The following is a 27921-nucleotide window of genomic DNA, read 5'->3' as shown; positions in this document are numbered from 1 at the left end:
GAGTCGGGGGTCTCACTGTCGCTCAGGCGAGTCTCGAACTCCTGAGCTCAAGCGATTCTCCCTCCTCAGCCTCCCACAGTGCTGGGATTACAGGCGTGAGCCACCGCGCCTTTTTTTTTTTTTTAAGATAAAATGCCCTCTAGATCCTAATGGGCTGTGCAAACCTTTCCTCATGACTATTTCTCTATGGTCTTCGTCAGGGCAGCTCTGTCCCTTACTCATCTCTGTCTCACCACCGACACTGCTGGTGGATGCCAGACCAGGCTGGCTTCTATTGAATTGGGTCCCAAGCCTTGAAGTGACCAAGGCACAACGGGATAGGTTCAAAGCTTGGTCTTCCACATCACTTGGGAGTCTTCTCAGATTAAAAAGGAGGCCACAGAAACAAATCCCTCAGCAAATTTTTTAAAGGCTTATGTCAGAAGCTCCTTTCCTTAAGCTAAGATGCACCACAACAGCGGGAAATTTAAGAGGAGTGGGAGGAGGAGGAAGAAGTGGCAGCCCCACCCAACCCGGGGATGGAAATGGTAGGGTGACTGTAAATGCTCAGAGAGGCAATTAGATCTACAGTCTTAATGCTGACTAGTTGAAGGGCTGTGGCTGACAGGAGGAGGGAGATGGATCAGGGTAAGTACTGGAAATTTACTCAACTTTTCTAAGGTACTAAGAAAGGGGAGAAGTCTGCAGAGGGTACAGGGTGTACAGAAGAGGCAGGAGAGCCTAAATTGATCGTGGCTGGTTCATTGTGTTATCTGGCTTCTTCCTCCCATTTTTCTGTCTTCACTTGGTCCTTGGGGCACAAATCATACAGCCATTCATTTTCTTTCAGAAAACTGTGAACAATCTTTTCTTTAAAATCTTGGGGATGGAATTGCCTTGGGCCGTCTGGGGAGGCCCACATGGAGGTTGGCCTTGCCCTCCAGTACCCTCAGGTACTTGGGAGGCATTTCTGTGGCTCACTTTGGTGCTGTGGGAGGACACCTCTCAGATCCTAGACCTATCTCTCATCCAGCTTCTTGGGCTCCCACATCCCCATTAAGAGTTGCTGCCCCTGAGCTCAGGCCCCTTTTTGGCTGCCCTGGAGCCCCTGCCACTTTGCTGGGCCCACAGGCTGGGCCCTGGCTGACATGGGGCCTGCTGGCAGAGGGCACTGAACATGGATCAGCCCTTTCTTAAAATCATATTTTAAATCATATGTCATGGAATCTATTAGAAGTTAGAGAGATAAATGGTTTTTTAATACAAGCCATTGTATAATAGAGAAAGGTTTGTTCATGTGCTAGATTTCAGGATATTTTTGTGGTAGAGTCTAGATTCTTTTTTCCCTTGGTTACCCCTAAGTAGAGTGAGCCTAAAATGTTAAATTATATTTTATTTTATTTTATTTATTTATTTATTTTTTTGTAGAGACAGAGTCTCACTTTATGGCCCTCGGTAGAGTGCCGTGGCCTCACACAGCTCACAGCAACCTCCAACTCCTGGGCTTAAGCGATTCTCTTGCCTCAGCCTCCCAAGTAGCTGGGACTACAGGCGCCCGCCACAACGCCTGGCTATTTTTTGGTTGCAGTTTGGCCGGGGCCGGGTTTGAACCCGCCACCCTCGGTATATGGGGCCGGGGCCTTACCGACTGAGTCACAGGTGCCACCCGTTAAATTATATTTTAAAATTGTATACTTTAAACAAGTAATACATAAAATATGTGATTATTGTAAACAGTAAAAAATTCATACGTTAGAATTTTAAAAGTCCAAGTTCCTCTTTACATACATAGATACTCCCATTTGCTCCTTCCCTGTAAGTATTATGGCTTCCAAATAATACTATATTATATATAATAATTTATTTTATACAAATGATATTACATGACACATATCATTTGATGGCTTGCCTTTTTATTTTTATTTCTTTGTTTTTTGAGACAGAGTCTCACTTTGCCACCCACCTCAGTAGAGTGCCATGGCGTCACAGCAACCTCAAACTCTTGGGCTCAAGCGATTCTCTTGCCTTGTCTCCCAAGTAGCTGCCACAACGCTTGGCTATTTTTAGAGATGGGGGGTCTCACTCTGGCTCAGGCTGGTCTTGAACCTGTGAGCTTAGGCACTCCACCAGCCTTGGCCTCCCAGAGTGCTAGGATTACAGGTGTGAGCCACAGCACCTGGTCTGACTTGCCTTTTTAAAAAATTTAAATCCTATATCTTAGAAATCTTTCCATGTCAGTACATATTAATTTATCAAAAATGAATAGTAAGTCTTATTTTCTATTCTGGGCACAAAAGCATAATTTATTTTAATAAATGTATTAACCTATTTAGTTTGTTACTATCCCTTATTTATGGACATTTAGATTGTTTCTAATATTTTGCTCTTATAAACAATGCTGCAATGGATATTCCTGTTGATATAACTTTGTATATGTGTGTAAATATTTTTTATATAAGATTTCTAAAAAAACAACTATTGGATTAAAGGCAATCTGCTTCAGGTTTTGATGAACATCAATTGATTTTATCTAAGAAATCTGTATGAATTTATACTCTCACTATTAGTATATGAGATAGTCCATTTTCATATATGCTCAACAAAATAGATTATAATCCTTTTAAATATTTTTGAATGGATCAAAGATGGATCTCATTGTTTTCGCTTGCGTTTTCCTGATTATAGGGAGACTTCTTCCTATTTATGGCAGCTTTTATATGTTATGAATATTAGACCTTTGTGTGAAGTACAAATCTAATTATTTAACCTATGCAAGCAACCTGGGAACACTTTTCTCCTGCCAGCAGCTATTTGAATTACTGGGTACTGTGTGTAAACAATCAATGTAGTTAATCATGTAGTTTAAATGAAAATCATGTTTCAAGGAAACAACATAGTATAGTACAGTGGTTTTCAACCTGCCTAATGCCATGGCCCTTTTATACAGTTCCTGTGGGTCACGACCCACAGGTTGAGAACCTCTGGTATAGGATGTGATTAACTGAGTAATACCTCAGAGTCTAAGAAATTGCAGAGTAGGAAGACAGATCTCGTGGGTCCTGCAGCTGGTTTTGTCCCTACCTGCTGAGCGACCTGAGGGCTTTTGCCCCTTTAGGCATCTTGGAATGAGGAGGTTGAGTTGAGGCTGTGGTTTTCCTCAAGTACTTTGGACTGCTAGGGCTCTGCAGGAAAGCCTGGGAGTGGGCAGAACTTCTGCCTAGTTCTTCCACCAGAGAGCAGCTCCTCTGAGGTGTGTTTATTATGCTTTGAGTTGAAGAAAGCACAATATCCACTTAATTGTAGGGGAAAAGCTTGCAAACCTCCAGATGAGTAACCACCAGCCAGAGGTCAAGAGCTAGGTTCTAGTCAAAATGTGGTTAGTCCAATGGTAATGGGTTATCAAAACTTATTAACATTACTGTCACTGAAGTTAGTATACAACTCCCTGCTTCCACTGGCTAAAAAATATCGAGTCAGGGCGGCACCTGTGGCTCAGTGAGTAGGGCGCCGGCCCCATATACCGAGGATGGTGGGTTCAAACCCAGCCCCAGCCGAACTGCAATAAAAAAAAATAGCTGGGCGTTGGCGGGCGCCTGTAGTCCCAGCTGCTCGGGAGGCTGAGGCAAGAGAATCACATAAGCCCAAGAGCTGGAGGTTGCTGTGAGCCATGTGACGCCACGGCACTCTACCGAGGGCAGTAAAGTGAGACTCTGTCTCTACAAAAAAAAAAAAAAAATATATATATATATATATATATCGAGTTAAACTGTCTAGGGGTTTAAATGCCAGTTTTGGCATTTGCTAGCTAGGTGACACTGGGCAAGTTACTTAACCTCAGTGACTATCTTTCTACACATTTACAATATGAGGTTGGTAATATCTCATTGAGTAGTTATAGGGATTGAAGGAGATGATACATAAAGCCTGGAGCTTAACAACCCTCAGTAAATATTAGCTAGATATAAAAGTGTTGTTGCAGATGCTAAGATACCGCCATGTTCTGAAATGAGAGAATTCATGGGGAGGACTTCATGGAGGAGATGAGTGAAGAACAGGTGTAGTGGAAACACAGGAGATTGGGGAAAGGGCTGGGATCATCTAGAGGTCACCTATTTGGAGGTCATGACACAAGTGAGGCAGAGTTTATGGGCTATCAGGAGATAAGATTGGTTGGATATGCTTGGCTATGTGTGGCTATGGATATACATAATGCTGGTCTAAGTATTATGGGCAATTGGGAGATAAGATTGGATGGATATGGGTGGCGCCTGTGGCTCAGTGGGTAGGGCGCTGGCCACATATACCAAGGGTAGCGGGTTCAAACCCGGCGCCGGCCACACTATAATAAAAAATAGCTGGGCGTTGTGGCAGGCACCTGTGGTCCCAGCTACTGGGAGGCTGAGGCAAGAAAATTGCCTAAGCCTAGGAGTTGGAGGTTGCTGTGAGCTGTGACACCACAGCACTCTAGGAGGGCGACATAGTGAGACTCTATCTCAAAAAAAAAAAAAAATAGATTGGATGGATATGTTGGGACCACAGTTTGAACGCTCGGCTAAGGAATTTGGACTTGAATTTTTAAGTAAGAAGACTTTTTTTTATTTGTATACACCTAGAGAGGCACAGGATACTGCAGTAATCTCATCATATAGGAATCTCTTCACATGTGCTCACATAGTTTGTACCTTTTCACATTTTTTTCAAAGGGAAAAAATGAAAAAGAACGAAATATCTGCAAAAGTCCTCAAACCAACAATAATAATGGGAAGAGGGAAAAGAAAAGAAGCTGGAATAAATGCAGGACAAAGGCAGGAAAAGGGAAGGAGCTGAGTCCATCTGGCGTTTGGCAGCAGGTGCCAGTGCTCTCTGCCAGCAGCAACAGGACCAACTTACCTTTGCTGTCTCCACCAGCAGATTGCCAGTCCTCCACCACCTGCCTGAGTGCCAAAGACCTTATTAGCACCCCGGTCTTCATCCATTCTAGCTGGGGCCTTAGGCAGCCCTACAAGTGAAGCAATTTCAACAAGTATTTATTAGCTCGCCACATGCCCAGGGATGCCAATGCCCTGAAGAACAGAGGATGGTCCTTCTTCTTCTCCTACCAACACCTGTATTTAGGTTACACTTTGGCCTGGATCATTTCCACAGAGCTCTCACTGCCTTTCCCACCCTTGTCTTTTTTCCCTCCGATCTGGGCTGAACATCACAGCCAAATTAATCCTTAAGTATAGCTTTGATCCTGCCACTCCTGCTCAAAACCTGCCTTTAATCAAATACAAAAGGAACACATGTTCAAAGCAAAAGATTGGAAAATACAAAAAAAAAAAAGTAAAAATTCCCCATAACTTCGCCACCTAAAGATAATCTATAACTCACTGATTTAGTCTTTTTTTATTTCTCTTTTTAATATCTCATGGACTGGCCAGGCACAGTGGCTCATGCCTATAATTCTACCACTCTGGGAGGCCAAGGTGGGTGGATTGCCTGAGCTCAGGAGTTCAAGACAAGTCTGGGCAAGAATGAGACCCTATCTCTACTAAAACAGAAAAACTAGCCGGGTATTGTGGCAGACACCTGTAGTCCCGGCTACAAGGGAGGCTGAGGCAAGAGGATTGCTCAAGCTCAAGAGTTTGAGGTTGCTGTGAGATATGTCACCATGGCACACTACACAGGGCACAGAGTGAGACTCTATCTCAAAAAAAACCAAAAAACAAAAAACCTCGGGGTGGTGCCTGTGGCTCAGTGAGTAGGGCACCGGCCCTCTATACCAAGGGTGATGGGTTTGAACCCTGCCCCAGCCATACTGCAACCAAAAAATAGCCAGGCTTTGTGGGGGGCGCCTGTAGTCCCAGGTACTCAGGAGGCTGAGGCAAGAGAAACGCCTAAGCCCAAGAGCTGGAGGTTGCTATGAGCTGTGATGCCACGGCACTCTACCAAGGACAACAAAGTGAGACTGTATCTCTTAAAAAAAAAAAAAAAAAAAACCTCATGGATTATCTCTCCACATTCTTTGTTCTTTTTTTCTTGTTGTTGGTGGTCTGATCTTTGTTGGCTACATCAGATGAGAGGAATAGAGTTTACATAGCCAAGTCTTATTGTAGGTTATTTGGGTTACTTTGAAATCCTTATGCTCACATTTTTGTATATATATGATGATTTTCTTAGAAAAAATTCCTAAGAGTATTTATATTTTCATATTTTCTTATATTTTGTGATAAATATTAGTAAATTGCCCCCAGAGAGGTGTTAATATTTTATCTTCCCATGTAGATTTACTCATTATTACTGGACCCAGAAGCAGTACCTTGTCTTAGGGTCAAAGCCCTCCTCATCCTGGCATTGCTGTCCTCACTGGCTTTACCCTTTCCCCCCACAGCTCACTGCCCTCCTGCTGGACTACTGTCCTCGGACTTCCTGCCCACGTGCATTGACCCCTTCGGCAAACATTGCTAAGTACCCCCCAGGGAAGGCAGGAGATGACAGAGGTTCAGTGGGCAGGCTTTGGAGCCAGCCTACCTGGGTTAAATCCCAGCTTTGCCTAGTGCCTTCCTACACACCAGCAACAGTATCAACCCCCCATTTCAGAGTGGTTGTGAGGATGTAAATGATCTCAGAGATGTATAATGCTCTGAACAATGCCTGACATGTGGTAAATATTCCACGAACATTAACCGTGGTTATCTGTAATTAGGAACCATTCTAGGCACAGGGGAATTCATGTTAGGGAAGATGGCTGAGGTCTCTGCTTTTGTGGAACTAATTGTAGATACTAAGTTCTGAAGAACATAAAGAGGGTGTTATGATAGCAAGTGATCATATTTAGTGGCCAAAGAAAGCTCCTGTGTAGTGGTTCCCTCTGAGCCGCAACCTGAGTGGAGAGATGGAGTCATTCAGCAGAACATGGCTATCTCAGGGCTGGTCTCTCGATGGACAGGAGCTTATGTCTCAGAGCTTACTGCAGGCAGATGGCTGTTTCAGTATCTCCCTTTTCTTTTCAAAGGCTGATAATACATTGGAAATGTATTTTGGTCCTTTTGTCTTTATACTTTTGTCTTTGTATTGGTCAAACATGCACCAGGATTCTTGTGGTGTGGCCTTGCCCTCCTCCTAACTCATGCCATTAACTTGGTGGGACTACAGCCAAGTCAAGAAGGCTTTGTGGCTCAGTGCCTGTAGCTCAAGGGGCTAAGGTACAAGCCACATACACCAGAGCTGGTGGGTTCGAATCCAGCCTGGGCCTGCCAAACAACAATGACAACTACAACCAACTACAACTACAGCTGGGCATTGTGGTGGGCGCCTGTAGTCCCAGCTATTTGGGAGGCTGAGGCAAGGGAATCACTTAAGTCCAAGAGTTGGAGTTGGAGGTTGCTGTGAGCTGTGATGCCATGACACTCTACCCAGGGCAACAGCTTGAAGCTCTGTCAAAAAAAAAAAAAAAGGCTCCATGAGTGCTGACATGTTTTTAGTAACTTGTATGCTTGATTTCCTGCTTTGTTGAAGCGCTTCCTGATCTTTTTGGCTTTCTTTTCCTGCTCCCTTAAAAGCCCTTCCTTTTATTGTTGTAAGTCATTATCTCCTTGACACGAAAAGCTCTTCAGGGAACCAAATGACTAATTATACGAGTGCAATAAAAAAAAGAAACCTGAGTGTCCAAGGGAAAATGCGTGTCCTCCATGCACTGCACCCTTGGGCATCTAGAGAAGACAACATCTTCCTGCTTCCTCCTCCCCTTCTTTCCCCAACCAAGAGAACCCAGGGTAAAGGGAAAATTCAGTCAGCTGCCCTGAGAACTAGGCTTTGAGCTATGAACAGCAGCTGGGGATAGACCCTCCTGGGGAGGGTGAAAGGGCCTCTGTGTGCTGTCCATTGCCTCTTTTGGGTCTATGACCTTTCAGGGTGGGATGGAGAGGCTTTCCGTGAAGGCTAAGCAGTCCTGGTAGGAAAATTTCTGGCCTTTCAGAAACAATAAGATGCAACCAGTTTCCAACAGGATCTAGGCCAGCTGCTTTCAAACTTTGATTATGACCCACAATTTATGCCCCAGCTCTCCATAAAATCATCCTTGTGCTTCCTATGTGTGATGCATTGTGATATTTTCCATTCTATTCTATTTTTCTTAGTATTTGCCACCTATATCTAAATTGATTCCACAAACTATTTTTTTTTTTGTAGTTTTTGGCCAGGGCCAGGTTTGAACCCGCCACCTCCGGTATATGGGGCCGGCGCCCTACTCCTTTGAGCCACAGGTGCCACCCCTGATTCCACAAACTATTAAATGGGTTGAACTTAAAGTTTACAAAATGCTATTAAATCTCAAAGGCATTTTAAATCTTTTCTTGAATTTTCTGGTTCTAATAACATATCTATTTAAATGCCCAAATGACATCAAGAGGCCTAAAAACTTTGTACCATTTGATTTGGTAATTCACCTTTTTTTTTTTTTTTATTAAATCATAGCTGTGTACATTGATATGATCATGGGGCATCATTCACTAGCTTCATAGACCGTTTGACACACTTTCATCACACTGGTTAACATAGCCTTCCTGGCATTCTCTCAGTTACTGTGCCAAGACACTTACATTCCACATGTACCAAGTTTCACATATACCCTTGTAAGATGCACTGCTGGTGTAATCCCACCAACCCCCTTCCCTCTACTCACCTCCCCCTCCCTCCCCTCTCTTTCCCCCTTCCCCCATTCTTAGGTTGTAACTGGGTTATAGCTTTCATGTGAAAACCCTAAATTAGTTTCATAGTAGGGCTGAGTACATTGGGTACTTTTCCTTCCATTCTTGATGGTAATTCACCTTTGATGACTCTACCTCAGGAAAGATTGTTATTAGGAGGGGGATCAAGGGACCATTGGGAATATTCTGTTTGTAGCCATACATTTGATGAATTTCTGGGAAAGATGAATGTATGAAAGCTGAATTTTACTTTAGACTATAAAGGAAATTCAAAAACACCTAATTTGATTTCTGAATTCAAAGAAGCAGACGTAGTCATAGCTGTTGAACAATTACACCCCAAAAGAGTATTTCTTAACAGCTCAGTGTTAACCTGGAGGAAAGCTCTGGCGATATTCCACTGGCCTCCAACTTAAGCCCTAATGCTTAGAACATCTTATTACCAACCACTTGGAGGAAGACATGGAAGACAGTTTAGCCAGTCTACGGACAGCAAGGTAAAGCAAAGAATCAGGATCCAGACAGGTGGGAAAGATGCAAAAATAGATAACCTATTTGGTGAACCAACATGCAAATGGCATAAAACCTGGCTGGGAGCAAACATGAGGTTGTCTGGGATGCTGGTTAGCAGCTCTCCTGGCCTCTACCCGCTGGATGTCAGGAATAGCCTCTCCCCCGAGGCAAAAAGTTTCTCCATTTTTCAGAAGAGACACTGATGTGTTGGGACTTTAAGTGACTTGCTAGAGATCTCACAGGCAAGGTAGTAGCCTGGAGCTGTGTCACTTCAGAGCCTGCACACTTGCCACTGTGCTATAAGAGCTTCGTACCCATATACTAGGTGGACACATACAGCAGTGGCCCAGGAAGCAGCTAATGCCCTCCTCGTGGACATGGAACAGACAAGAAAAACTTGCAAGTAACCCTAGTATCCTAAAGCAGGACTTGTCCTGCAGCTGAAGGTCCAGCCTCCAGTTAGCTTGTTGACACAATTCATATAAAATCCTGGTACGTTTATTCCTATAGCAGCAGAATGATAGAGTAATTCCTAGAAGGATCATCAACACAAGTGGTTAAGAGTGTGTGGTGGCACTGCACTGGTTAAATTTCAGTTATCTGGAACCGGTTTGCTTCCAGGTACCCCAATCCTTGAGCTCTGTGCCTTCAGGTCCAAGTGCAGAAGATGCCAGGCTCAACCTTCTATTCCCTATACAGGACCTGCTGAATCGTCCCCTGAGACTGAGTCATGAAATCAGGGGACACTGGCAGAAGGCCTAAAAACTGGACAGGAATCTTACCTAAGTCAGGGTCAGGAGCCGCAGAAATGACTGAGAAGTGTCAGGGCTCACCTGAGCCCAGGGAGTTGCAGGCAGGTGGTAACCTGACCCCCTGTCCCCACTAGTGGCTGCCTTGGAGCTCAGGTCCGTTGACCTGCAGAGTCCCAGGAACAACAAGGAGCACCACACAAAGGAGATGGGGCTGAGGAGGCTCATCTTGCGCCGCGGCCAGCTCTTCACCATCCAGCTGGGCTTCAACAGGCCCGTCCAGCCGCAGACAGACACCATCACCTTCGTGGCTGAGACGGGTGAGTTCACCCTGCCCTGCAGGTTCTCTCAAAATGGGGGTTTTAGCAGAGTCCACCTGCAAGTCCCCTGCCTCTCCCTTGAGCCATCCTCCCCTCTGTTCTCCTGGGAGCCCCCAGACTCCTCCTGCTCAGGACCCTGTAGTGTTGTTAAGGAAAGATCTGGCAACTCAGCAGACTGAAGCTGTGGTAATAGCAATAAGTACTGTACTAAAACGTCACGTGTGTAACCTCATTTAATCCCCATGACAAGACTTTTCAGGTGGGTGCTATGTGACTCCCACTTTACAGACCAAAAAAGTAAAGTGCAGAGATCTTAAGTACTTTGTCCAACAGCAGTAAAAGCCAAAAGGATTAGCAAGTAGTGGGAGCAGGTGAGGGCCCTTTCATCCTCCCTAGAATGGTATACCACATAGATTTTTGAGCCTCACTTTGGGGTCATTCTCTCCTACACAGGACCTGAGCCCTCAGAGCTGCTGAGGAGCCGGGCCATGTTCTCACTCTCCCAGACCCAGCATGGGAGCGTCTGGAGTGCTTCCAACTTCACCATTGACTCCAGCTCTCTCCAAGTCTCCATCTTCACACCAGCCAACGCAATCATTGGCCATTATACTCTGAAGATAGTGATCTCTATGGGCCAAGGCCACAGTGTGACTTACCCTCTGGGGACTTTTATCCTACTTTTTAACCCTTGGAGTGCAGGTAGGGCTTGCTCACAGGCTGACTTGATCCATTGGGAAGGCTCTGCAAAGTTCCTTGGAGAAAATTCAGGAGATAGAGCACTGCGTATCTATGTAATATTAGTGCTCTCACTAAAAATCATCTTTACAAAGAAATTTTAATGCTATGATGAAAATATCCATGGTGTGATGTTAAGTGAAATATCTCAGGGAGTGGAATAGTGAAGCTAATTGTGTTAAATGCATGCACATAGAGAGAGGGAGTGGCTAGACCCCCGTGGTGGGTGTCTCTGCATGGTGGGAATGAGTTGATTTCCATTGTCTTCCTTCTGTCCATCTATATTATTTATTTATTTATTTATTTATTTTGAGACAGAGTCTTACTTGTTCCCCTTTGTAAACTGCTATGGCATCACAGCTCACAGCAACCTCAAACTCTTGGGCTGAGGCGTGATCTCTCACCTCAGCCTCCTGAGTAACTGGGACTGGTGCCCTCCACAACACCTGGCTATCTTTAGATATGGGGTCTCACTCTTGCTTAAGCTGTTCCTGAACCTCTGAGCTCAAGCAATCCACCTGCCTTGGCCTCCCAGAGTGCTAGGATTATAGGCATGAGTCACTGCACCTGGCCCATCTATATTTTTTAATTCTCTACAGTAAGCTTGCCACTTTTACAATCAGGAAAATATAATTTTTTTTCTTTGAGACAGAGTCTTGCTCTGTCACCCTGGCTAGAGTGCAGTGGTATCATCATAGCTCACAGCAACCTCAAACTCCTGGGGTCAAGCAATCCTCCTGCCCCAACCTCCAAGTAGCTGAGACTCTAGGTGCGCACCACCATACCCAGCTAATTTTTCTATTTTTTGTAGAGAGGGGGTCTTGGACTCCTGGCCTCAAGCAATTTTCCTCCTGCGCCTCCCAAAATACTAGGATTAAAGGCCTGAGCCACTGCACCCAGCCAAGATAATAATTCCTTAAAAGAGACTATATTGCTGGCCTCTAGAAAAGTATGTAGTAGATTTTTAAGGGGGACCAGTCTTAGTTTCTGTTGCCATCATCTCACTGATCGCTTCTCTTGTCTTCCAGAAACTGTCTTTACTGGGTTTTAATTGTATTACTCTATTTTCTGATTTGGGGTTTTGTCCCTTCCATTACTCTTAACTGCTTAGAGGATGATGTCTATCTGCCAAGTGAAATGCTGCTGCAGGAGTATATCATGAGAGATTATGGCTTTATTTACAAGGGTCATGAAAGATTCATCACCTCCTGGCCGTGGAACTTTGGGCAGGTAACGCTGTCACCTGGATGTGGGCCTGGGGTGGGCTTGTTACGGTTGGTCTGTAGACAACTCCATTAGCTCATTAAGGGCTGCCCACAAAGGCCAGGGTGTGAGGTGCTGGGCCAATTTTCCTTCTAGTGACAGGGGTGAAGAAGGATGGGAAGATGTCTTTTCTTTTTAGTTTTTAATATTTTATTATGAAAACCTTAAAACACAATCAAATGAAATAGGCTACTATCCTGAGTCTCCATGGAGCCATCTCTCAGCTTCAATAGTGATCAATTTATGGTGAGTCTTGTTTTTTCTATACCGAGGGGTTTTAGCCCCACAAGCTAAAAATGGTTTGCACATTTTAAAATCATTGAAAGAAGCACTGTAGCAGGATGAGGCAGGTGGATTGCCTGAGCTCAGGAGTTCAAGACCAGCCTGAGCAAAAGCGAGACCCCGTCTCTAAAAAGTAGTGGGCACCTGCGGTCCCAGCTACTAGGGGGGCTGAAGCAAGAGAATCCCTTGAGCCCAAGAGTTTGAGAGCTGTGATGCCATGGCACTCTTCTATGATAAAGTGAGACTTCTGTCTCAAAAAATAATAATAATAATTAATTAATTAAAAATAAATAAAATCATTGAAAGAGAATTTTAAAAGAATTGTATCTTGTGACATGTGGAAAATACATGAAGTTCAAATTTTTTGGTATCCATAAATAACCTTTGAATGAAACACAGCCATGTTCGTTCACTTAGATATGGTCTGTGGTGCCTTTACACCACAACAGCAGAACTCAGTTGTTGAGAAAGAGACCCTGCAGTCTGCAAAGGCTAAGATATTTACTCTCTGCTCCCTTACCAGGCCCGAACCTGGTCAGCACACCACCCTTCACTCCTACTGCCCCACCTCGCCACTAGATTTTTAGGAAGCAGATTACAGAAATCATAACATTGAATCCAGTAATACTTCAGAAAATAGTTCTAAAAGATGACTCTTTCTGAAAAACCTAACCAGAATACATGATTGTAACTGGGGAAAAAAACGAACAGTAATCTCTTGATGACATCAAACATACGATGTACAGAGCCAGATTTTGGCTCTGGTCAACCTCTCCATTCTCAAGCATGGCAGGTGCAGTTCTGTGCTCCCCCCAGTGCCATCTCAGTCCTGTCCACAGACGGCAGGAGGGAAGAGTTGGGGGAAGCAGGGAGCCTCGCTGGGGAAGAACACATTTCCCCTATTCTCCAACTGTGGCAATTTGTGAAGTTTTTTGAGGCTGAGATGAATACCTGTGCATTTGGCAGCCAGAAGGATTGTGCTCACATCATGAATGTATTTTGTAAATGTGTGTCATGAGCCTACTCTGGCCTCTCCAGGGCTCACAGTGTCTTCTCTGAGCCCATCAATCTGATTCCAAGACTCTCCACCATCTTTTCTCTCTCCTCAAATGCCTGGCCCTACGCCTATCCCTATACTAGCTGATCTTTTGCTGTTCCCATAAGTCCTCCAATTAGGAACTAAGTCCTTGGTAGCCACCATACTCAAAGGACTCAGGTAAATGTCTCCACTCCCCTCTCCTCCCATCTACCTCATCCTGTGAAGTCCATTGGCTCCAAAAGCCTTTCCTGATCTCTTCAGACAACAGAGATCGCCCATTCTCTGAATTCTATGTGCATTTTTCATAAGAACTACATGGTTTAGTTGTTCAGAATTCTGAATCTATTTTTTTTTTTTTTTGAGACAGTCTCACTCTGTTGCCCAGGCTGCCCAGGCTAGAGTATCATGGCATCAGCCTAGTTCACAAACCTCAAATTCCTGGACCTCCCAAATAGATGGGACTACACATGTCTACTACAATTTTTCTTTTCTCTTTTTTTTTTTGCAGTTTTTGGCCGGGGCCGGGTTTGAACCTGCCACCTCCTATGGGGCCAGCGCCCTACTCCTTGAGCCATAGGCACTGCCCACCCAGCTAATTTTTCTATTTTTAATAGAGATGGGAGTCTTGCTCTTGCTTAAACTGGTCTCAAACTCCTGAGCTCAAGGGATTCTCCCATCTCAGCCTCCCAGAGTGCTAGGATTACAGGTGCGAGCCACCTTGCCTGGCCTCTGAATCAAATTCATTGCCAGTCGGATTTATAAGCCCTTTGAAGGCAGGACCTTGTCTCATATTTCAGCCCTCCTCACCTCCCCACATATACACCATCTCTAAAAGTCTGTTAGTGTCATGAAATTTCAAAATTCTAAACATTTTTGCTCTTCTCTTTTATTTCTCTTGAAATCACCTGGAAGTTTGAAGACGACATTGTAGATATCAGCTTTGAAATCTTGAACAAGAGCCTGTACTACTTAAAGAACCCGTCCAAAGACTGTTCACAGCGGAACGATGTGGTGTATGTGTGCAGGGTGGTGAGCGCTATGGTGAGGATGCAAGCTTCCTGCCCTGAGAACAGTTGGTGCTTCCCTGGTGCTGGGGGGACCTATCTGTCTGTCCTTTGCAGATCAACAGCAACGATGACAATGGCGTGCTGCAGGGGAACTGGAGTGAAGAGTACTCCAGGGGGGTCAACCCGCTGGAGTGGAATGGCAGCGTGGCCATCCTGCGGCAGTGGTCAGCCAGGGGTGGGCAGCCTGTCAAGTATGGGCAGTGCTGGGTCTTTGCTTCTGTGATGTGCACTGGTGAGTGAAGAATCACTCTTTAATCCTTATGGTAACCCTTTGAGGTCAGGCTGTGATTATTTCCATTTTTAGGAGAGTTAATTGTGGCTCATAAAGGTTTAGTAGCTCACCTGTGGCCCCACAGCTTGAGAGTGGTGGGCCCCTGGGCTCCTAACCAGCACATCCATGAATCCTGCACATTTGCATGAGAGGGGGCTGACCTTGATGGAGCAGCTGAAACTGTTAAAACAGTCAGCTGGAGAGAGGAGCCTGTGGTCCTAAAGCAGGGGCCAAATGGCTTCTTTCTGCCAGCTGCTCAGGCTTCTCAGCCTCTAGCTGATCCTGGAGGAAGGTGCAGGCAGGGGGTCTGAAAGAGCCTGACCTCCCAAATGCCTCTCTTGAGATTTTCAAGAAGAGATAATTAAATATTTGCCTCTTTGCTAACTGCCCTTAAGGAGCATTGATGTTTTATTTATTATTATTTTTTTTAGAGACACAGTCTCACTTTATTGCCCTCTGTAGAGTGCTGTCGTGTCATAGCTCACAGCAACCTCCAGCTCCTGGGCTTAGATGATTCTCTTGCCTCAGCCTCCCTGAGTAGCTGGGACTACAGGTGTCCGCCACAACGCCTGGCTAATTTTTGTTGCAGTTTGGCCAGGGCCAGGTTTGAAACGGAACCCTCAGTATATGGGGCCTGCGCCCTACCCACTGAGCTACAGGTGCCTCCCTGATGTTTTATTTTATTTTATTTATTTATTTTTTTGAGACAGAGCCTTCAGCTGTCGCCCTGGGTAGAGTGCTATGGCATCACAGCTCACAGCAATCTCTAACTCTTGGGCTTAAGCAATTCTCTTGCTTCAGCCTCCCAAGTAGCTGGGACTACAGGTGCCTGCCACAATGCCCGGCTATTTTTTGATTGTAGTTGTTATTATTGTTTGGCAGGCCTGGGCTGGATTTGAACCTGCCAGCTCTGGTGTTTGTGGCTGGCGCCTTAGCTGCTTGAGCTACAGGCTCAAGCCAGCATTGATGTTTTATGCATTAACTGTTAGTTATAATTCAGAGCAAAGTAGTCAGGCACAGTGGCTTATGCCTGTAATCCTAGCACCCTGGGAGAATGAAGTGGGTGAATTCCATGAGTTTAGGAGTTCAAGACTAATCTGAGCAATAGCGAGACCCCCCCCATCTCTACTAAAAATAGAAAAACTGAGGCAAGAGGATCTCTTGAGCCCAAGAACTTGAGGTTGCTGTGAGCTATAATACCATGGCACTCTAGACAGGGCGCCAGAGTGAGACCCTGTCTCAAAAAGAAAAAAAATTTTTCAGAGAAAAGTTGTTACAGATTCAGGTTATGTGTGAAGACTAGGGAAGGTTAGAGAGTACTGAGATGCCTGCCTGTCTGCCCACCTGTAAGGTTAGAACGCCTCCCACAGGCTGCCTTGTTACCCTATGGAAGTAGACAAACATTGGCTGAACTAATGGATGACTGAGTTGGAGAAAGAGGGAGCAGAGAATGGGGAGGACAGAGAGAGGAACCAAAGACAAAGTCTAGACCAGGCGTCCTCAAACTGCGGCCCGCGGGCCACATGAAGCGGTGTGAATTGTATTTGTTCCCGTTTTGTTTTTTACTTCAAAATAAGATATGTGGAGTGTGCATGGGAATTTGTTCATAGGTTTTATTTTTTTAAACTATAGTCCAGCCCTCCAACGGTCTGAGGGACAGTGAATTGGCCCCCTGTTTAAAAAGTTTGAGGATGCTTGATCTAGACTTTTCTGAGAGGGGCCACATAACCTGCAGACAGAAAAGAGGTTTAAATCTGAGTGTTCAAATCAAATGACCTCATTTTGCTCATTTGGGAAATGGGGCCAGGACTACTCTGGAGGTCTGGGGAGGCAGCGGCCAGGTGGGTGTATGGAGGAGGCCTGGGATGAGTGGGAGAAAGACACTGGTTGCTCTCAATAGTCTTTTACTTCTGAAAGCGTTATAATCCTCCCAGCAGCTTCCATGGTGATTGTCTGTTCCTCCTGGGAAGGAGAGGGATGGAATAAACCCCTCTTTGAACTCTTTTCCAAACTAGCAGAGGTAGGAACCTAAGTCCCCAAGGTCACACTTGTCTCCCGGCTTGATTTCATGTGGCTGTGGGCTTGGGTGTGTGTATTGGGGGTCAGTTGTGTCTACTTTGTGAGGACGAGCGCTATGAAATCCTAACTCAGCTTTAAAAAGCTAAGAAGCCACAAGGTGGAGCTGCTGCCTCATTGTGTGTGGTTTTCCATTTCTCTGATACCCTGTGTCATCTGTAAAGTCTAGCTCACCCTTCCATCAATTCTCTAATTTCTTCCTTGTTTCCCTTCTAACTCTTGCCTGTAAGTAGAATTACAGATCCAAAATTTCAGGTGACTGAAAATCACCTGTCCAACTTCTCGTTTTGTTAAACACAAACAGACTAAGGCCCAGAGAAATTGGCCCACTTACCTAAGGTCACACAGCTTCCCATTTGAATCTGGCCATAGCACAGGGCTAAAGTTTTTAAAATTTTCTTTCTAATTATCAACATTTTAGGTTCTCCATTTTTAACTTGGAACTGCTTGGTGAGAAAAGCCCTAAATGATGAATTGAATTGTTTAAATGAGAGACGCAGTTTGAGGACGCCTGGTCTAGACTTTGTCTTTGGTTCCTCTCTCTTCTTTCTCCTTAAGGGGGTCATTGATGGGAAAGGTGGGCAGCAGAGGTCTCGGCCTAGATGCAATGCTCTAGGGATAAAGAAGTTACAGGTGTGAATCAGCAAGACTCTTGGCTTCTTTCTGTCTTCTAGCTTAAGTTAGAAATTATGCATGGAAACCAATAATTCCGCTTGAAATGAACTCAGTGATTCTCTGTTCTTTTTTTCCTCTTCAGTAATGAGATGCCTGGGTGTTCCAACTCGTGTTGTTTCCAATTTCCATTCTGCACACAATGTGGATAGGAACTTGACCATTGACACCTACTATGATCAAAATGCAGAGATGCTGCCAACTCGAAAACAAGACAAAATATGGTGAGAGGCTTTGTCTTGAACAGAAAGGTTAGAAAAACTTTGACCTGGTTTTTGATCTGGCTCTTGAGCTGACATTGCCCTGTGCACAGCTGCTGACATTAGGAGAATAATGCCCAGCCCAGGAGGCGGTTCTGGCCAATCAGATCATCAGATCAAATGCATTTCAGAGATAGAGGACAATGTGATAACATCTGAAGCCTCAGCGAATAACTGTGTGTATTCTGAACACTGACCTAAAAACTCCTTATTCATCTTGCTCTTCCTTCTCTGAGTCTGTCTGTACCGTTCTGTTTCCCTGTCCTGGGCCAGGCCAGGCCTTGCTGCCCCTGCCGGCCTCTTCCAGGCCCTCCTGCCTCTTCCTCTCCCTGCCTCACTGGCTCACCCTGCGTGTGTGTATTTCTTCTTTGTATCTTTGTGTGTCCCTTTATTTGTGTGTCTCTGTTCTCTTTTCCTGGTTCCTTTCTTCTTCTCAGCTCTACTCCAAATCCAAATCTGGGTTTTCTGTTTTTTCTTTTCCAGCTGGTTTCCAGGTAAGACTTTTTGAGTTGCATGAGAACTAGCTGCTGTCCCTGGATCCCCCTCCTTCTCTGAGCTTCAATGTCCTTGTCTGTAAAATGAAGATAGCGTATACTTCACAGGGTTGTTAGGGCAAAATGAGATAAAGGCAGGTAAGCAGGGTTCTCAAACTGGGCTCCACATTGCTAGAGGGCTGACTCATCTCTGACTCGAGAAGCAGTGGTTTATCTGAGAAGGATCTATCACTTATGGAGTATTCTGTGTGGGAATGCTTAACATGAATCTAATCATGAGGAAACAGACAGGCCCCATGTGGGGCCCACTCTGGTATGTATGTATGTATGTATAAATAAATAAATATAGTTTTAAAGTGTCAATGTAGGCCAGACACAGTGGCTCATGCCTGTAATCCCAGAACTCTGGGAGACTGAGGTGGACTGATTGCTTGAGCTCATGAGTTTGAGAACAGCTTGAGCCAGAGCAAGATCCTGTCTCTAAAAATAGCCCAGTGCTATGGTGGGGGCCTGTAGTCCCAGCTACTTGGGAGGCTGAGGCAAGAGGATAACTTGAGTTCAGAAGTTTGAGGTTGCTGTGAGCTATAAGGCCATGGCACTCTACCCAAGAAGAGAGAGTAAGACTCTGTCTCAAAAAATAAAATAAAATAAAATAAAGGGTCAATGTAGCAAAAGGAAGAAAGGCTGAGGAACTGTCCCAAGATCAAAGGAGACTCAATATACTGAACAAGTAAATGCAGTTTTTGATTGTGCACTGAATCGTGCACTGGGTGAGAAAAGGATGCCGTAAAGGACATTACTAGGTCAACTGGCAATACTGTAATGTAGGTAGCAAATTAGAAGTATTATATCCATATTACATTTGCTAATATTGATTAATTGTACAGGAGTTATGTAAGAGAAGATTCCTATTCTTAGGAGATACACACTGAGGCGTAGATATGTAGACATATATCCATATTGAAAGAACAGATGAGGTTCAGTGGCTGGGCACCAGCCACATACACCCGAGCTGGTGGGTTTGAACCCAGCCCAGGCCTGCCAATCAACAATGACAACTACAACCAGAAAATAGCCGGATGTTGTGGTGGACGCCTCTGGTCCCAGCTGCTTGCGAGGCTGAGGCAAGAGAATCACTTAAACCCAAGAGTTTAAGGTCGCTGTGAGCTGTGACGCCACAGTACTCTACCGAGGGCGACATACTAAGACTCTGTCTCAAAAAAAAAAAGAAAGAATAGATGAATTGGATATATTCTTGTATTATTCTTGTAACCTTAAGTTCAACATTACTTTTTAATAAAAAGGAAAAGGAATAAAGAAAAAGGAATGATAGAAATTACATGTTGGCATGTGGCAACACCTCAGCTAACGTGAACCCTGGCCTCCTTCCTTCCTTCCACAGGAACTTCCACGTCTGGAACGAGTGCTGGATGATCCGGAAAGATCTCCCTCCAGGCTACAATGGGTGGCAGGTTCTGGACCCCACACCCCAGCAGACTAGCAGTGGTGAGTGCGGCCACTGGGACAGGATCCAGGCTCCGTGGGAAGGTGGGAGGGCCGGTTAGGGTAACTTGCCATGTGGGCAAGAGGCCGCAGAGGAGCAGTATCTCCACACTTTACCCTCTCCTGGAAGTTGTAGCAGAGGCAGCTTTGGATCAGAATCTAACCCTGCCAGTGACAGTGGACTCACCGGGATGAGTCATGTTGTTTTCCCACCAATAAAGTGGGGAAGATGATAATTGTCACTCCACAGGGAGGCTGTGAGGGTTAGATGAATGAATGGGAACAAAAGTGCTTTGTAAACTACAGGACACCTCACAGGTGAGAGTCAGCAGCATCAATGCCCACGCCATTGCCCCACCTCCCCGGCCATGACCAGCTGTCCCTGGCCCCCATGTCAGCAGCCATCTTCCAATTCCTGTTGCCACTGCAGGGCTGTTCTGCTGTGGTCCTGCCTCTGTGAAGGCCATCAAGGAGGGGGAGGTCCACCTGCCCTATGACACCCCTTTTGTGTATGCGGAGGTGAATGCCGATGAAGTCATTTGGCTCTTCAGGGATGGCCAGGCCCAGGAAATCCTGGCCCACAACACCAATTCCATCGGGAAGGCCATCAGCACCAAGATGGTGGGGTCAGAACAGCGCCAGGACATCACCAGCTCCTACAAGTATCCAGAAGGTGCCTGGGTCCTGGGCATTTGGGGAGGGGGTTGGTGTAACCTCTTCGGGGCTGCCCCCCAGCTGGGGTGGCTCCAGGTCAAAACCATTACCACCTAATCACATCTTCCTCATGGCAAACTCCCAGAGTAGCCCTAGGGTAGCGGTGCCATATTCAGTAAATAAAAATTCAGAGTGAATTCAGAATTCTGAAAAATTCAGAATCCCAGATAAACAAACATTACAACAATGTCCTAAATGTTGTATGCCACATACTTATACCAACAAGTATTCACTGTTTATCTGAAATTCAAATTTAACTGGTTATAATTTTTAATATAAGTATGTTCCAAATAGTGCATGTGGCATTGTTAATCTGAAATTTAAATTTCATTTGATGTCCTAGGTTTTATCTGGGAACTCTACCTCATTTTCCTATGTCCGTGGTAGTATGGGTGGCAGCAAGGGGAGGGGAGGATCCTCAGGGGACATGGGCCCCGGTGTCTCCATGGAGAGTGCTCAGGTGGTAACAGGCTGCCTGAGTACTCAGCAAGGCTCTGTTATGTTCTAGCTGTGTAAACCTGGACACAGTTTACCATCCCTGTGCCTCCATTTCTTCATCTGCAAAATGGGATAACAGTACCTCAGAGGGCTGTCATGTGGGTTAAATGAGTTAATTCACAGAGGGCAGTGGGAGCAGGGCCTCTGACACATGGTAACTGCTCTAGAGAAGTCCACACTGGAGGGTAAGTGTGAATTAAGCCTCCATGTTGAGTAGCCCCCAAGGGCAAGAGAGGAAGGTCTATTTTAAAGGTCTGAACATATATTTTAGAATAAGGATGAGGATGCTGGGGTCAGAGAGAGAAGCCTCCGGCTTCAATGGTGATGATAGTGATGCTGGTGGCGATATTGATGACAAAGAAGGGTGCTGAGTGCTTCCATTCAGAACTCACTTACCCAACCATTTTTGGCAACACTATAAAACAAGCAAATATCATCCCTGCTTACTCCAGAGGGTTCTAGAGAAGGTGACTGAGAGATTAAGGGACTGTGGTAGAGTCAGGATTTGAACCTGGACCTAGCAATGCCCACGTTCTCAGCCATGAGGCTGCACCCTTCCCTGTGCTGCTATTGCCGCGTTTGGGAGTGGAGAGGGGGTTGGGAGATGCGGAGTGGCTTCCCCTGGAGGTCTTGGGTCCTCTCCACTCCTCACCATCATGTCTTTTTCCCTCCTCTCCTTTCTGCCAGGATCCCCTGAGGAGCGATCTGTATTTATGAAGGCCTCCCGGAAAATGCTGAGCCCAAAAAGAACCTCTTCACCCTATCTGGATCTCCTGGGATCTGGGGATTTTGTGGGTCAGACAGTGCGGCTGCAGCTTCACCTGGCCAGGACGCCAGAGTGGGGCCAGGATCTGTTGCTGACACTACGCCTTCAGAGGGTACCACACAGAGCCCTCCCTCAGGGTCCCCTCCAACTGGTGGTGCACTTCTGTGCACAGGCCCTGCTGCATGGCGGTGGCACCCAGAAGCCCCTGTGGAGGCACGGGATGCAACTGAACCTGGACTCTGGGAAGGGTGCGTATGAAGCCTGCCTGGGAAGGCATCTCCCAGGAGGGGAGCTTTGGGCTGTGAACAAGCTGGGCCAGAGCAGCCAGATACCTGGAGTCCCTACCCCCAACACACACATTCTGGGCAGTGAACCTGCCACCCCACCATGTGAGACAGCGGTGAGCTCTGGGGCATTCTGGCAGTGTAAGAACATTGTCTGTCCGTGTCTCTCTTTTACATACACACAAATACTTTCACACACATAGACTCACACATGTGTTATCTCTCACCTGAAAACTTTATTTTTGGTATCTTTTTTTTTTTTTTTTTTTGTGATTTTTGGCCAGGGCTGGGTTTGAACCTGCCACCTCTGGCATATGGGACCGGCGCCCTACTCCTTGAGCCACAGGCACCGCCCTGAAAACTTTATTTTTCCTCTCTCACACGTACACATTCTCTCTCTCTCTGGCCCATTCCCTAGACTCAAGGTGTTTTTCGTCTGTGCTTAGAGACACAGTGGCCACTCCTGCTGCCCTTCGACAATTACAGAAACAAGCTAACAGATGAAAAGCTGATCCGTGTGTCTGGCATTGCTGAGATCCGAGGGACGGGGAGGTCCATGCTGGTCCTAAAAGATATATCTCTGGAGCCCCCGCGCTTGTCTATTGAGGTAGGGATTTGACCTGAGGTGGTGGCCCAGGGCTCTCACCAACCAGGGGCCGAGATGTGGCAGCAAACAAGACACTGTTCCTGCCTTAGACACCAAAATAATGATTAAAGTGCCATACAGCGTGGTCCCCTGTGTTCTGTACAAAGTGAAGGGCAGGACATGAAGGCTTCTCAGAGGAAGTGACATTTTTGCAGAGATGCATAGAAATGAGAAATAAAGAAAAATGAGGTGGATATGAAGGCATTTTAAAGTAAGGAAATAGCTTTGCAAAGACAGAGACAAAAAAAGTTAGTGACCAGGAGATGGAACGGAAGAGACAGAAGGAAAGTGAGTTCAGATGCCCGGGAGGCTGGTGAGGCCATTACACAGGCAGAAACTTCAGGCAAAGGAGGGGTACATGGAAGAGGGTATGTTTGTTCCCCATCTTCTATTACCAGGCTTTTCCTTCCCTGAAGCCTCATTTCTCTACCTTCCCCTCCCACTATGAAAGATGTGCTCACTGCCTTCGCCAACAGCAGGCCCCATCCCCACCCCAGATGAGAACTGGGTGGCTCTGTTATCATAAGTCAGTCCGTCTGTGTCTCTCTTTTACATACACACGAACCCCTTCCATGAACACCATGGTGTTCACCTGGGCACGTTGTCGGGTTATCGGGCCAGCTCATGCGGGGCAGCCTCCACGGGGATGCAAACAGTGGGCAGAATCGCATGTGCAGACATGCCTGGTGCTGGCCCCGGCCCTGTCGCTGACCCAGAGCAGAGCCCTGGTTGTAGTGGGATCCTGGTGCCAAACAGCTTGCTACTCAGTCCCTATCATAAGGGACCTGTGGATGATTGTGTGACTGGGCTGGCTTCCAGTCATTCTATTTTTTTCATTTTTTAAATTTCAAAATATTAAAGGAGTACGAGTGTTTTTGTTACGTGGATGAATTGTATAATGTTGAAGTCAGGGCTTTTAGTGTGCCCATCACCAGAGTAGTGTACATTGTACCCAATAGCTAAGTTTTATCCTTACCTCCTCCCACCATCCCCTCTCTTGGTTTCCAATGTTCTTTGTCCACTTCATGACCATGTACACCCACCGTTTAGTCCCCATTTATTAGTGAGAACATCAGGTGTTTGTTTCTCCATTCCTGAGATACTTCACTTAGGAAAATAGTCTCCAGTGGTTCCATCCAAATTGCTGCAGAAGACATTATTTCTTTCCTATCGATATACCTCATTTCTTTATCTATTCATCAATTCATCAGCATTCTACATCTTTGCAATTGTGAATTGTGCTGCAATAAACATTTTGGTACAAGTGTCTTTTTTTTTTTTCTTTGAGGCAGAGTCTCACTTTTTCACTCTGGGTTGAGTGCAGTGGCATCGTAGCTCACAGCAACCTCAGACTCTTAGGCACAAGTGACCTCTTGCCTCAGTTTTTCATTTTTAGTAGAGACGGGGTCTCACTCTTGCTCAGGCTGGTCTCAAACTCCTGAGCTCAAGCGATTCGCCTGTCTCTGCCTCCCAGAGTGCTAGGATTACAGGCATGAGCCAGCCTCTAAGTGTCATTTTGACACTTCTTTTCCTTTTGAGTATTCAGTAGTGAGATTGCTAGATTGAATGGAAGGTCTATGTTCAGTTCTTTGAGGAGTCTCTACACTGTTTCCCATAGAAGTTACACTAAGTTTCAGTCTCACCAACAGTGTGTAATTGTTCTCTTCTATTTGCATCTACACCAGCATCTTTTGCGGCACCTGTGGCTCAGTGAGTAGGGCGCCGGCCCCATATACCGCGGGTGGTGGGTTCAAACCCAGCCCCAGCCAAACTGCAACAAAAAAATAGCCGGGCGTTGTGGCGGGTGCCTGTAGTCCCCTCTGCTTGGGAGGCTGAGGCAGGAGAATCGCGTAAGCCTAAGAGTTAGAGGTTGCTGTGAGCCGTGTGACATCATGGCACTGTACCTGAGAGCGGTACAGTGAAACTCTGTCTCTACAAAAAAAAAATAAAATAAATAAATAAATAATTAAAAAAAAATTTTTTTAATAATGGCCATTCTAACAGGGGTAATGTGGTATCTTATTGTGAATTTAATTTGATGATTAGTGACATTGAGAATTTTTTTCATATAATTTCTGGCCATTGGTCTATCTTCTTAGGAAAAACTTCTGTTCATATCTTTTACCTACTTTTTAACAGGGTTTTTTTTTCTAGCTGATTTCTTTGAGTTCTCTGTAGATATCAATCCTTTGTTAGATGTATGATTTATGAATTTTTTCCCCCATTCCCTAAGTTGTCTATATACTCTACTGATTATTTCACTTGCTGTGCAGAAGCTTTTTAATTTAATTAAGTCCCATTTATTTATTATTGTTGTTGTTGTTGTTGCTATATTTGCTATTGGGATCTTAATGATAAATTCTTTGCCTAGGCCAATGTCCAGAAAAGTTTTTTCCTTTGTTTTCTTCTAAAATTTTTGTGGTTTTAGGTCTTACATTTAAGTCTTTGATTCCTAGTTATCTTAACCTTTTCTACTTTGACACTCTTATTAGGGTACTTGGAACTTGTCCTTTTGTTTGCATTCCCTTACATCAGGGTGCGTGCCTCCTCCTTGATTCTCTGGAAGCACCCAGAACATGCCCTCACTGTGATCTGGGTGATCAGAGCTCCTTTCTGTTCATTTGGCTGGCACTGTGCTAGGCACAGGGGCCCCAGAAGCGAGCAGGACAGGATCACTGCCTGCTACTCCCAGGCCAAGGCTGTGCTGCCTGATGACACAGACATGAGTGGTGCACTGAGCATACTTCTCATGCTGATGTCTATGAAAACACAGCAGTGTGGGGGAAAGGTCTTGGGCTAAGGTCCAGGACACCTGAGTCACGTGCTGGCTCTGCCATCAATACATCACGGCACCTGGCCTCTTTGTTTCCTCACTGATGAGGAAAGATGAAATAACATCATTGATGGTACCTGAGTGGCACACATGATACCACTTTCTAATACCATGCCTGTGTCAGACATTACTAATTAATTATGATTCTCTGACTCTGTATTTGTTCTCAGGATCCTATTTAAGCCTTTCTATAGACCACCACTAAATGATTGGAGCTGGCACCTCATTTGAAATCTAGTAGGCATCCTGAACCAGATGATAGGGAGGGAAACATGTTTCAACTTGGTGTCAATTCCTAGCTGGTGGTGGCTTCTTGGAGTATTGAGACCTAAAAGAGACAGTATATGTGTTGCTTTCAAATGGTCTCTGCTCATATTCTTCTCTCCTAACTGTAGCAGTTTCGTAGCAGTCCCTGCTGGTCACTGGAGGGAGAGGGAGGTAACTGAACTGGAGTGCAGAGTGAGGCCAGTGACCCACAGTGTCTCTATTTTCTTTCCACACAGGTGTCTGAGAGGGCTGAGGTAGGAAAGGCACTGAGAGTCCACATCACCCTCACCAACACCTTAACGGTGGCTCTGAGTAACTGCATGATGGTGTTGGAGGGAAGTGGCCTCATCGATGGGCAGATAGCAAATGAGTAAGTGACACCACCCATCCACCGTGCTCATGTTGGTCTCTGATAAGGGGTGTCTCCTGGGGTCCCAGGCCCTTCCTCGGCCTCCAGAAAGGTGCTCCCTGGCCCCTGCTTTCCTATCCTCCTCAGCAAAGGTTGAGCTGGGTGGTGTCGGGGAGTAGGAGGGGCAACAGAGCTCTACCCAGGCGCTGACTTTTCAGGGCTCTGACAGGCTCTTTTTGATTTTCAGCCTTGGGACTCTGGTGGCTGGACACACCATCCAAATTCAATTGGACCTCTATCCCATCAAAGCGGGACCCCGCCAGCTACAAGTCCTCATAAGCAGCAACGAGGTCAAGGAGATCAAGGGCTACAGGGACATTCTGGTCGCCCCAGCCAGAGTTTCCTGAGTCCTCTGCCCCCAGGCCCTCCCCAGCACCTGGGCCCTGCCACACTCCTTCCTGCTCCTGAATATGTTGCCCTTGCTCCGACTCTGTCCTCTCCCCACACTGCCTGGGAGTGAATGAAGCCCTTGTAGAACCACTGTGCACTCTGGGAAGAGACAATAAAGACGTCTTTATTTATCACCCCCATTCTTGCTTCTGTGCTGAGAAGCCACTTACTGCTATTGGCTGGCCCTCTCGGCCCGGCTGCCAGCTGTGTGGTTGGGCCCTTCCCATCCTCTCTCTCCTCCTTTAAGTGCCTCAACCACAAAACAAGCCCACCACCATCCCCACCAAAGTAGCCTCTCTGGACTGCAGGATCCCGGGTCTCTCCATTTAAGCTGTTTTAGCCAGCCTGCAGGCTTAGGGAGGGCAGCCTGGATGTGCCGTGGCTAATAACTGGCCAGAAACTGCCCAATAGGACTTGTCTGCTGCTGCCTAGACTATTCCAGGAAGGCTGGCTGCCACCTTTCCATGGGTGTTCACTCAACAAACATTACTCAAGGGTTCAGTCCTGGCAGGCCCATGGGACTGGCCACTGTCCAGCAGCAGCTGTCCCTGGCCCATTCCTCCTCCTGCCCCTGATCACTCTCCTCAGTCAGGAGTCACTCTTGTATTTTCCCCCTGTGGTTACCAAAAACATTCCTGCTCATCTAGCTGATTTGAAAAGAAACAAAAAGCAAAAAGAAAGTAGAGAAAAATCACCAAAAGCTTCCTCATCCCAGGGGAAATCTCTGCTAACATTTTCTAATAGATCATTCCAATCTTTCCCCTTCTTGTATTTTCCTAAAGTCATCATTATAAACTGATACATCTCTATCAGAGACAATTTAGAAAATCCAGAAACACAGAAAAAAAGAGCATCTTCCTGTTGGCTTGCAGGCATAGGCGCTTTACCCTGGTCCACTGCCCACCTGCCCAGGGCTGCAGGTTCATTACGGCCCCCCACCTCCCCGCCCTCTCAATACCCCATCCTCCATTTCCCCCTTCCTCCTCTATGGGTTTTGATATTTGTTTGCTTGCTTACCCCTCTCCTCCACCTCCTCCCTCCCCTCCTCCTCTTCCTCTTTGTTCTCCCCTTCTCCCTCCCCCTTTCCCCTCATAAGCAGCAACGAGGTCATAGTAGTGCCAGCCCTTACCGTCCCTCCCCTCCTTCTTCCCCTCCCCGCTGTCTCTCCATGTTTTGTTTTTTGCTGGTTTACCCCAGTAGT

The 27921-nt window shown here is 45.9% G+C and overlaps 1 protein-coding gene across 3 annotated transcripts; it reads left to right on the top strand.

The window, feature by feature from the left end:
* The first annotated feature begins 583 nt into the window (after positions 1-583).
* On the top strand, positions 584-26856 carry TGM7 (transglutaminase 7). Of its 3 annotated transcripts, XM_053596041.1 has the most exons (13): positions 584-627; positions 10069-10251; positions 10705-10950; positions 12098-12216; positions 14483-14611; positions 14692-14869; positions 17742-17880; positions 19813-19916; positions 20344-20586; positions 21813-22139; positions 22622-22782; positions 26158-26291; positions 26518-26856. In XM_053596041.1, the coding sequence occupies exons 1-13, from the start codon at positions 618-620 to the stop codon at positions 26675-26677; spliced, it is 2133 nt and encodes a 710-aa protein (XP_053452016.1). In that variant the 5' UTR covers positions 584-617; the 3' UTR covers positions 26678-26856. The 3 variants fall into 3 exon arrangements, 2 of the variants coding, with proteins under 2 accessions (XP_053452016.1, XP_053452017.1); XR_008380848.1 differs by lacking the exon at positions 26518-26856 and having other exon boundaries at positions 22594-22782; XM_053596042.1 differs by lacking the exon at positions 10705-10950 and having other exon boundaries at positions 26518-26849.
* Positions 26857-27921: the final 1065 nt, after the last annotated feature.

Source organism: Nycticebus coucang, chromosome 6 (assembly GCF_027406575.1).
Source record: "Nycticebus coucang isolate mNycCou1 chromosome 6, mNycCou1.pri, whole genome shotgun sequence".
NCBI lineage: Eukaryota > Metazoa > Chordata > Mammalia > Primates > Lorisidae > Nycticebus > Nycticebus coucang.
This window is presented reverse-complemented; position numbering and strand designations above follow the sequence as displayed.

Bases quoted from the DNA above. Each gene is read 5' to 3' on its own strand.
- TGM7 (XM_053596041.1), top strand. The intron at 10,951-12,097 runs GTAGGGCTTGCT...TTAACTGCTTAG, and splicing joins TTTTAACCCTTGGAGTGCAG to AGGATGATGTCTATCTGCCA. The intron at 12,217-14,482 runs GTAACGCTGTCA...ATCACCTGGAAG, and splicing joins GGCCGTGGAACTTTGGGCAG to TTTGAAGACGACATTGTAGA.